The sequence below is a fragment of the Dipodomys ordii genome, unplaced genomic scaffold (assembly GCF_000151885.1).
Source record: "Dipodomys ordii isolate 6190 unplaced genomic scaffold, Dord_2.0 Scaffold118, whole genome shotgun sequence".
Classification (NCBI taxonomy): domain Eukaryota; kingdom Metazoa; phylum Chordata; class Mammalia; order Rodentia; family Heteromyidae; genus Dipodomys; species Dipodomys ordii.
Window position 1 is genome coordinate 876459 of NW_012267334.1, and position 9716 is coordinate 886174.

General features: G+C 66.5%; 1 protein-coding gene across 1 annotated transcript in view; it reads left to right on the forward strand.

Moving 5' to 3' along the window:
* The first annotated feature begins 738 nt into the window (after nt 1-738).
* The window catches only part of Abca2 (ATP-binding cassette, sub-family A (ABC1), member 2), a 22994-nt gene continuing 14016 nt past the window's right edge, over nt 739-9716 (forward strand). Inside the window, exons 1-20 of the mRNA XM_013029344.1 lie at nt 739-940; nt 1241-1243; nt 1891-2002; nt 2332-2495; nt 2707-2834; nt 2973-3083; nt 3298-3516; nt 3857-4224; nt 4715-4891; nt 5076-5239; nt 5451-5578; nt 5717-5827; nt 6042-6260; nt 6601-6968; nt 7161-7320; nt 7780-7908; nt 8010-8177; nt 8814-8910; nt 9271-9444; nt 9517-9619. Coding sequence (XP_012884798.1) covers nt 739-940; nt 1241-1243; nt 1891-2002; nt 2332-2495; nt 2707-2834; nt 2973-3083; nt 3298-3516; nt 3857-4224; nt 4715-4891; nt 5076-5239; nt 5451-5578; nt 5717-5827; nt 6042-6260; nt 6601-6968; nt 7161-7320; nt 7780-7908; nt 8010-8177; nt 8814-8910; nt 9271-9444; nt 9517-9619 — 3305 coding nt within the window. The remainder of the gene's footprint in view (nt 941-1240; nt 1244-1890; nt 2003-2331; nt 2496-2706; nt 2835-2972; nt 3084-3297; nt 3517-3856; nt 4225-4714; nt 4892-5075; nt 5240-5450; nt 5579-5716; nt 5828-6041; nt 6261-6600; nt 6969-7160; nt 7321-7779; nt 7909-8009; nt 8178-8813; nt 8911-9270; nt 9445-9516; nt 9620-9716) is intronic.

The following is a 9716-nucleotide window of genomic DNA, read 5'->3' on the forward strand; positions in this document are numbered from 1 at the left end:
GCATGGTGTTCCAGATCACAGAGCGCTATTGTCAGCACAGCAGGCACAATCAGGGCCAGGCTGGGCCTGGCCCCACAGCCCTGCTTAGGGGGCTCCCATGTTGGCTTCCGGTGGGGGTGAGGGGATAGAGGCCTGGTGCCTCAGAGCTGGGGATGGGCGCCGGCCTCGGGCAGGGGCCCTCTGTCCTGTGGATTCGGAGGGCTGGTCTGCTGGGGCTCCCCCAGAGCTCTCCTGGCCCTTCCCCTCCCTAGGGGGCAGGGAGGGGGGAGGACTTGTGGACTCATTCATTTTCCAGGTGAAAAGGCCCTGGGGTCTCCACTTCCCACTCAGCTGATCACTCAGGGCTTACCTGAGGAAGAGAGGCCAGGGCAGAGCAGGGTACCATTGCCCAGGGACTGTGCACGTCAGAGTTGGGCCAGGTTGCCCAAGGCCCTTGCAGGGTGCAGACATGGCCTCCATGGTCCCCAGGTCCTGGGCAGCCCTGCCACAGAGGGAGAGGTAAAGCAGGCAGGTGCGTGGGACAGGGTGGAAGACCCGCTGGTCAGTTGTCCCGGCCTCCTTGGTGGGCCAGTGACTCCAGGAAGGGCAAGTAGAATCTCAGCTGGAGACTAGAGACCAGGTTTGGTGATGGCTGACACTGCTTTTGCTCCTGGTGCCTGGGGTGGAGCCAAAACCTGGGCCTGGACTTGATCAGGCCCTGGGGAACCTGTGCTGAGCTTCCCTAGTCCCTGGGAAGTTATGTGGCCCTTGCCGAGCCCGGGAGGGACTCGGCCCCAGCACAGCCAGGTGGGCAGCGGGGAAGCCCTGCCCCCGCACAGGTGGCCTCACGTGGACCGCCCTTTCCAGTGGGTCCTGGCCTTCGAGATCTTCATCCCGCTGGTTCTCTTCTTCATCCTCCTGGGGCTGCGGCAAAAGAAACCCACCATTTCAGTGAAGGAAGGTGAGGCGCAGGTGTGGGTGGGGGCCAGCAGGCGGGTGGTGAGGGGCAGGCGCGTGTGCTGGGTGTGCACGGCCAGCGGGCGTGTCCTCTGCTCCAGGATGCCTGAGACCGTGGCGCAGTGCCTGTTCCCTGGGCGGCCCCGCCACGTCTCCCAGCAGGTCTGTGGAGGTCATGGTGGTAGCCACCAGTGACGATAGAGCCCGACCCCGTGGGCTCTGGTACTCACTGGTCTCCTCTGTTCTGTTTTGACCCGTCCCCACCCGCATGGTCTCTTGTCCTCCTCGGCCGGCCCGCATGCAGTCTGTAAGTGAGCGGCCGCCTTCTTGCTGCCCAGGCGGCAGCCGTGGGATGGCCTGGCGGGTCCTCCTGGTGTGGCTTGGACCCCCTCTGCTTGCACTAACAGCCTGCCCTCCATGGCCAGGTCCTCAGAACCCCCAGCCTGCGGGCAGAAACAGCTGGCTCAGGACGGGAGTGGGGCCACGATGGGGAGGGTTGGTGCAATGGGGCCGGGCTGCGTGGGCCAGCTCACACACCGGCCAAGCCAGCGGGACACCTCCTCACCAGGGTGTCTGTTGGGTCACCTGGCCATGAGTTCTAAGGGTAGAGTGCCTGAGCTAGCTAAATGCCTGTGGGTCCCTGCACTCACTCTGCTAACAGCCGGCCTGAGAGGTCAGAGGTCACTGTCCAGTGGAGGCCTCCTGTTCCCCTGGGTGATCCGGCACAGTGCTGCACCTGCGGTTCTATCCTGGGGGCGGGGCCTCTGGCCTGCTCTGGGAGCTGCAGGACCTCTGACCTGCAGTGCCATTCGCGCTGGAACTCTTAGCCTTCACACAGCTGGGGCCGGGCGCTCTGTCTCCCACCTGAAGGTGCTTTTCCTTTCTAACTGGGCCTTACACATGCGCTCTCCGCTTCTGTCTCCCTCCCCATTCTCGACCGCTCTCCCTGCCCAGCCTTCTACACAGCGGCACCCCTGACGTCTGCCGGCATCCTGCCCGTCATGCAGTCGCTGTGTCCTGATGGCCAGCGGGACGAGTTTGGATTCCTGCAGTATGCCAACTCCACGTGAGTGCCCAGCTCCCTGCCCTCCCCAGCGCCTGCCGTCCTCCCCAGCCCCCTGCCCCTCCGCGGTGCCTGCCGTCCTCCCCAGCCCCCTGCCCTCCTCAGCGCCCGCCATCCTCCCCAGCCCCCTGCTCTCCTCAGCGCCCGCCATCCTCCCCAGCTCCCTGCCCTCCTCAGCGCCCGCCGTCCTCCCCAGCCCCCACCCTCCCCAGCACGCCCGCTGTCCCCTCCATCCTGAGGTGACCCCCTGGTGATGCAGGGCTCCCCAGCCCCCTGCCCCTCCGCAGCGCCCGCTGCCCCCTCCATCCTGAGGTGACCCCCTGGTGATGCAGGGTCACCCAGCTGCTGGAACGCCTCAACCGTGTGGTAGAAGAGGGCAACTTGTTTGACCCAGCACGGCCCAACCTGGGCTTGGAGCTGGAGGCCCTGCGCCAGCACCTGGAGGCCCTCAGCTCGGACCCAGGCACCTGGGGGAGCCCTCCGGACCGATCTGCAGGTGCGCCCTGTGGGGGGAGGGGAGGGCCCGAGCTCTGCGGGCAGAGTTTCTGCCCCCGGCTCCCTGCCACTCATGGTGCTGAACCCCCACCTGCGAGCTGGGGGCAGGCCCAGCCCAGCTGCCTGCCACCGCTGCCAAGCTGTGGCTCTGGGGCACATCCACTAGGGGGAGCCAGCGCTCAGTCCTGTCCTGTCCTGTCCTGCTTGTGCAGTGGCCTCCTTCTCTCTGGACTCGGTGGCCAGAGACCCACGGGAGCTCGGACGTTTCCTCATGCAGAATCTGTCGCTGCCTAACGGCACGGCCCAGGCCCTCCTGGCCGCCCGCGTGGACCCTTCTGAGGTGAGATGGGTCCGTGCCAGGATGCATGGCCGCGCCCTGTGCGCTCATGGCCCCTCCCCTCAGCCCCGGTCAGGGAGGGGCTGTGATGTCAGCCCTGGCTCCGGAGCCCGTGCCCGAGCTGTGCCCCCCGCTCCCCAGGTCTACCGTCTGCTCTTCGGCCCTTTACCCGTACTGGACGGGGAGTCCTATTTCCTCAGGGGCCGGGAGCCCTGGAGCCACCCGGGCAGCGAACCCTTGTTCCGGATGGAGGTGAGGGCCCTGCCGGGGGGTGCCGCCTGCCTCAGTGGGAGCTGCGGCCTCTGGGTAATTTGTGGCAGGCGTGGGGAGCGGGGGAGGAAGGCGAGGTGAATGCCGTGGAAGCCAGGCGGCCCCCACCCTGGCCCCATGTTTGGCCAAGTCCTCAGTCATCTCTTGGCTGGAACGGAGTTCCTGTGCGGCCCCAGCTGCCCCATCTCCCCCACAGGAGCTGCTGCTGGCTCCTGCCCGTTTGGAGCGGCTCACTTGTGCCCTGGGCTCTGGGGGGCTGGACCGGATCCTTGCTATGCCAGAGGGGCGGCAGACGGCCCTGCAGGGCTATCGAGACGTGGTCTGCAGCGGGCAGGCCGGCACCCGTGCCCAGCGCTTCACAGAGCTGGCTGCAGTGCTCCGGAACCAGCTGGACGTGGCCAAGATTGCTCAGCAGGTGAGGCCTGCCTGCAGCTGGCCCGCAGGTCTTCCAACTGGCTGGACACACCGGGGCTTCCTGGTGCCCTTGGGGGAGGCCCGGTCCCAGGCTGCTGGGGGAGGGCCCCACGGGCCATCTCATGCCTCCAGCCATGCCTTGGAGACCTGCCTGTCCCCCACTGGAGTCTGGTTTTCCAGTTCCCAGCCAGCAGTCCCCTTCCTCCAGGCCAAAGGCCTTTTAGCTCTCCTTCCCACAGCCCGCACTCATTTCCTGAGCCCCTCTGAACTCAGTCCCCCACAGAGTCGCCCCACCAGTTCCCCTCCAGCCTGCCCTGTCCCACACACCCGTCTCCCCTCAGCTGGGCTTGGATGCCCCCAACAGCTCAGACTCCCAGCCGCGGGCACCATCCCCACGGGGCCTGCAGGCTCTCCTGGGGGACCTGCTGGACGCACAGAAGGTTCTGCAGGATGTGGACGTCCTGTCCGCCCTGGCTCTGCTGCTGCCCCAGGGCGCCTGCACTGGCCGCACCCCGGCGCCTCCCGCGAGCAGCCGCGGTGGGGTGGCCAACGGCACTGGGCCGGGGCCTGGCACCGGCTCCAACATCACTGCCGAGGACAGCACCCAGGCCGCGGCAGCCCCCGTCACCCCGGATACGCTTCAAGGCCAGTGCTCGGCCTTCGTGCAGCTCTGGGCTGGCCTGCAGCCCATCTTATGTGGCAACAACCGGTAGGTTGGCCGTAGGGGAGCAAAGAGTCAGTGGCAAGGGCACATGGGAGAGGGAAACAGCTGGCTCAGGACGGGAGTGGGGCCACGATGGGGAGGGTTGGTGCAATGGGGCCGGGCTGCGTGGGCCAGCTCACACACCGGCCAAGCCAGCGGGACACCTCCTCACCAGGGTGTCTGTTGGGTCACCTGGCCATGAGTTCTAAGGGTAGAGTGCCTGAGCTAGCTAAATGCCTGTGGGTCCCTGCACTCACTCTGCTAACAGCCGGCCTGAGAGGTCAGAGGTCACTGTCCAGTGGAGGCCTCCTGTTCCCCTGGGTGATCCGGCACAGTGCTGCACCTGCGGTTCTATCCTGGGGGCGGGGCCTCTGGCCTGCTCTGGGAGCTGCAGGACCTCTGACCTGCAGTGCCATTCGCGCTGGAACTCTTAGCCTTCACACAGCTGGGGCCGGGCGCTCTGTCTCCCACCTGAAGGTGCTTTTCCTTTCTAACTGGGCCTTACACATGCGCTCTCCGCTTCTGTCTCCCTCCCCATTCTCGACCGCTCTCCCTGCCCAGCCTTCTACACAGCGGCACCCCTGACGTCTGCCGGCATCCTGCCCGTCATGCAGTCGCTGTGTCCTGATGGCCAGCGGGACGAGTTTGGATTCCTGCAGTATGCCAACTCCACGTGAGTGCCCAGCTCCCTGCCCTCCCCAGCGCCTGCCGTCCTCCTCAGCCCCCTGCCCCTCCTCAGCGCCCGCTGTCCTCCCCAGCTCCCTGCCCTCCTCAGCGCCCGCCGTCCTCCCCAGCCCCCTGCCCCTCCGCAGCGCCCGCTGCCCCCTCCATCCTGAGGTGACCCCCTGGTGATGCAGGGTCACCCAGCTGCTGGAACGCCTCAACCGTGTGGTAGAAGAGGGCAACTTGTTTGACCCAGCACGGCCCAACCTGGGCTTGGAGCTGGAGGCCCTGCGCCAGCACCTGGAGGCCCTCAGCTCGGACCCAGGCACCTGGGGGAGCCCTCCGGACCGATCTGCAGGTGCGCCCTGTGGGGGGAGGGGAGGGCCCGAGCTCTGCGGGCAGAGTTTCTGCCCCCGGCTCCCTGCCACTCATGGTGCTGAACCCCCACCTGCGAGCTGGGGGCAGGCCCAGCCCAGCTGCCTGCCACCGCTGCCAAGCTGTGGCTCTGGGGCACATCCACTAGGGGGAGCCAGCGCTCAGTCCTGTCCTGTCCTGTCCTGCTTGTGCAGTGGCCTCCTTCTCTCTGGACTCGGTGGCCAGAGACCCACGGGAGCTCGGACGTTTCCTCATGCAGAATCTGTCGCTGCCTAACGGCACGGCCCAGGCCCTCCTGGCCGCCCGCGTGGACCCTTCTGAGGTGAGATGGGTCCGTGCCAGGATGCATGGCCGCGCCCTGTGCGCTCATGGCCCCTCCCCTCAGCCCCGGTCAGGGAGGGGCTGTGATGTCAGCCCTGGCTCCGGAGCCCGTGCCCGAGCTGTGCCCCCCGCTCCCCAGGTCTACCGTCTGCTCTTCGGCCCTTTACCCGTACTGGACGGGGAGTCCTATTTCCTCAGGGGCCGGGAGCCCTGGAGCCACCCGGGCAGCGAACCCTTGTTCCGGATGGAGGTGAGGGCCCTGCCGGGGGGTGCCGCCTGCCTCAGTGGGAGCTGCGGCCTCTGGGTAATTTGTGGCAGGCGTGGGGAGCGGGGGAGGAAGGCGAGGTGAATGCCGTGGAAGCCAGGCGGCCCCCACCCTGGCCCCATGTTTGGCCAAGTCCTCAGTCATCTCTTGGCTGGAACGGAGTTCCTGTGCGGCCCCAGCTGCCCCATCTCCCCCACAGGAGCTGCTGCTGGCTCCTGCCCGTTTGGAGCGGCTCACTTGTGCCCTGGGCTCTGGGGGGCTGGACCGGATCCTTGCTATGCCAGAGGGGCGGCAGACGGCCCTGCAGGGCTATCGAGACGTGGTCTGCAGCGGGCAGGCCGGCACCCGTGCCCAGCGCTTCACAGAGCTGGCTGCAGTGCTCCGGAACCAGCTGGACGTGGCCAAGATTGCTCAGCAGGTGAGGCCTGCCTGCAGCTGGCCCGCAGGTCTTCCAACTGGCTGGACACACCGGGGCTTCCTGGTGCCCTTGGGGGAGGCCCGGTCCCAGGCTGCTGGGGGAGGGCCCCACGGGCCATCTCATGCCTCCAGCCATGCCTTGGAGACCTGCCTGTCCCCCACTGGAGTCTGGTTTTCCAGTTCCCAGCCAGCAGTCCCCTTCCTCCAGGCCAAAGGCCTTTTAGCTCTCCTTCCCACAGCCCGCACTCATTTCCTGAGCCCCTCTGAACTCAGTCCCCCACAGAGTCGCCCCACCAGTTCCCCTCCAGCCTGCCCTGTCCCACACACCCGTCTCCCCTCAGCTGGGCTTGGATGCCCCCAACAGCTCAGACTCCCAGCCGCGGGCACCATCCCCACGGGGCCTGCAGGCTCTCCTGGGGGACCTGCTGGACGCACAGAAGGTTCTGCAGGATGTGGACGTCCTGTCCGCCCTGGCTCTGCTGCTGCCCCAGGGCGCCTGCACTGGCCGCACCCCGGCGCCTCCCGCGAGCAGCCGCGGTGGGGTGGCCAACGGCACTGGGCCGGGGCCTGGCACCGGCTCCAACATCACTGCCGAGGACAGCACCCAGGCCGCGGCAGCCCCCGTCACCCCGGATACGCTTCAAGGCCAGTGCTCGGCCTTCGTGCAGCTCTGGGCTGGCCTGCAGCCCATCTTATGTGGCAACAACCGGTAGGTTGGCCGTAGGGGAGCAAAGAGTCAGTGGCAAGGGCACATGGGAGAGGGAAAAGGGGGGGACGGCACCTGACCCCACGTGTGTGAATACCACACCTGGCGCCCACTCCACGTCCAGTGTCCTCTGCCTCCCCTCCTCCCTCCCCCTGCACGCCACTGAGCTCAGTCTTGTCTCTGCCCTTGCCCCAGCACCATTGAGCCAGAGGCACTGCGGAGGGGCAACATGAGCTCCCTGGGCTTCACGAGCAAGGAGCAGCGGAACCTGGGCCTGCTCGTGCACCTCATGACCAGCAACCCCAAAATCCTCTACGCGCCAGCTGGCTCCGAGGCTGACCGCGTCATCCTCAAGGTGAGGGGCCCGAGCCGTGCCTTCCCTGCAGACGCGTGAGCAAGGGCTGGAGGAGGGAGGGCAGTGTTGGTAGAGGAGGGGTGTGTGTGGCGGAGACAGCGGCTGAGGAGCATCAGGGCCCAGGCACAGGCCTTGCTTACAACAGCTGAAAATGGCTGGAAAGGCTGGTCACAGATGGGTCTTAAGAGCAGAAGGCCCTCACCTGGGGCCCGATGTCAGGGTACACCCTGGGAGAGTCTGAGGGGGGAACTGGGAAGGCACAGCTGCTGAGTGAAGTAAGGCTGCCGGGCTGAGCTCCGGGTGGGTGCTGGGGATGGGGGCGCAGAGAAGCGTGGCCAGGGCAGGGTTGGCAGTTGCTGGGGAAGAACCAATGGCTTCCGAAGGTGAGGGAGCAGAGAATGCCCACCCAGGATGGGGCACTTGCTTGTTCCGCATGCCCCAAGCCCTTCTTCTCTGCAGGCCAACGAGACTTTTGCCTTTGTGGGCAATGTGACCCACTATGCCCAGGTCTGGCTCAACATCTCTGCGGAGATCCGCAGCTTCCTGGAGCAGGGCAGGCTGCAGCAGCACCTGCACTGGCTACAGCAGGTACTGCGGGCCCGGGGCAGGGGGGAAGCAGCAAATGCCAGTCGCCCTGTTCCTGGGCGGGTGGCAAGGCAGCTGCCTGAGTACTCGCTCATCACCCACAGTATGTGACAGAGCTGCAGCTGCACCCAGAAGCCCTGAACCTGTCACTGGATGAGCTGCCGCCTGCCCTGCGCCAGGGCAACTTCTCTCTGCCCAACGGCACAGCCCTCCTGCAGCAGCTGGACACGATTGACAATGCAGCCTGCGGCTGGGTCCAGTTCATGTCCAAGGTGGGTGATCATTCCCTGCCCACGGCCAACGGCCGGGCGATCCAGTCCCTGCCCACGGCCGACGGCCGGGCGATCCAGTCCCTGCCCACAGCCAATGGCCGGGTGGGTGATCCAGTGTCTGCTGACGGGCAATTCAGCCCCTGCCACAGCAGAGGGCTGGGTGGCGATCCAGTCCCTGCCCACAGCCAATGGCCGGGCGATCCAGTCCCTGCCCACGGCCGGCGGCCGGGTGATCCAGTCCCTGCCCACAGCCAATGGCCGGGCGATCCAGTCCCTGCCCACGGCCGACGGCCGCGCGATCCAGTCCCTGCCCACAGCCAATGGCTGGGCGATCCAGTCCCTGCCCACAGCCAATGGCTGGGTGGGTGATCCAGTCTCTGCCGACGGGCAATTCAGCCCCTGCCACAGCAGAGGGCTGGGTGGCGATCCAGTCCCTGCCCACGGCCGACGGCCGGGCGATCTGGTCCCTGCCCACGGCCGACGGCCGGGTGGGTGATCCAGTCTCTGCCGACGGGCAGTTCAGCCCCTGCCACAGCAGAGGGCTGGGTGGCGATCCAGTCCCTGCCCACGGCCCACAGCCGGGCGGGTGATGCAGTCCCCTGCCTGAGGCTGACGTCCTATGACGCCCTTCCCCAGGTGAGTGTGGACATCTTCAAGGGCTTTCCTGACGAGGAGAGCATTGTCAACTATACACTCAACCAGGCCTACCAGGACAACGTCACCGTGTTTGCCAGTGAGCAGCCTCCCGCTGTGGTTCCCAACCTCTGCTCCTCCCCCCACCCCAGACCCATTTTCCTGTTGCCTGGTCCCACAGACATCCCGTTACCCATCCATTCCTTGGCCCTTGCCCTGTCTTCCACCTCTGTCCCTTTCTAACTCTACCTTACTCTGGTTGGTGCTCCCAGGCCCTGCTCCGCCCTGGTCTGGTCCCTGTGGCCCTGCCCTGCTCTGGCCTTTTGCTGCTCTGACCCCACGCCCCATTCCCCTCCAATACTTTCCTATTTTCCCAGAGTGCTTCACTGCCCCCCCCAGCCTCACCCCTGCATGGCCCTGCCCAGCCCCTCCTCTGAGCCCGGCAGCCTCCTCTCCCCAGGTGTGATCTTCCAGACACGGAAAGATGGCTCCCTTCCCCCCCATGTGCACTACAAGATCCGGCAGAACTCCAGCTTCACAGAGAAGACCAACGAGATCCGCCGGGCCTACTGGCGGCCGGGGCCCAACACGGGTGGCCGCTTCTACTTCCTCTATGGCTTTGTCTGGATCCAGGGTGAGTGCTGAGCTGCACCCATCTTCCTGGGGGGGAGGGGCCTGGCCAGCCCCTGACAACCCCTGCTCACAGACATGATGGAGCGCGCCATCATCAACACTTTCGTGGGGCATGACGTGGTGGAGCCGGGCAACTACGTGCAGATGTTCCCATACCCCTGCTACACCCGGGATGAGTGAGTGCCCCCCACCTGGCCCCTCAACACCTGCCCCCCCCACCGGGCCCCTCAACACCTGCCCCCCCCACCTGGCCCCTCAACACCTGCCCCCCCC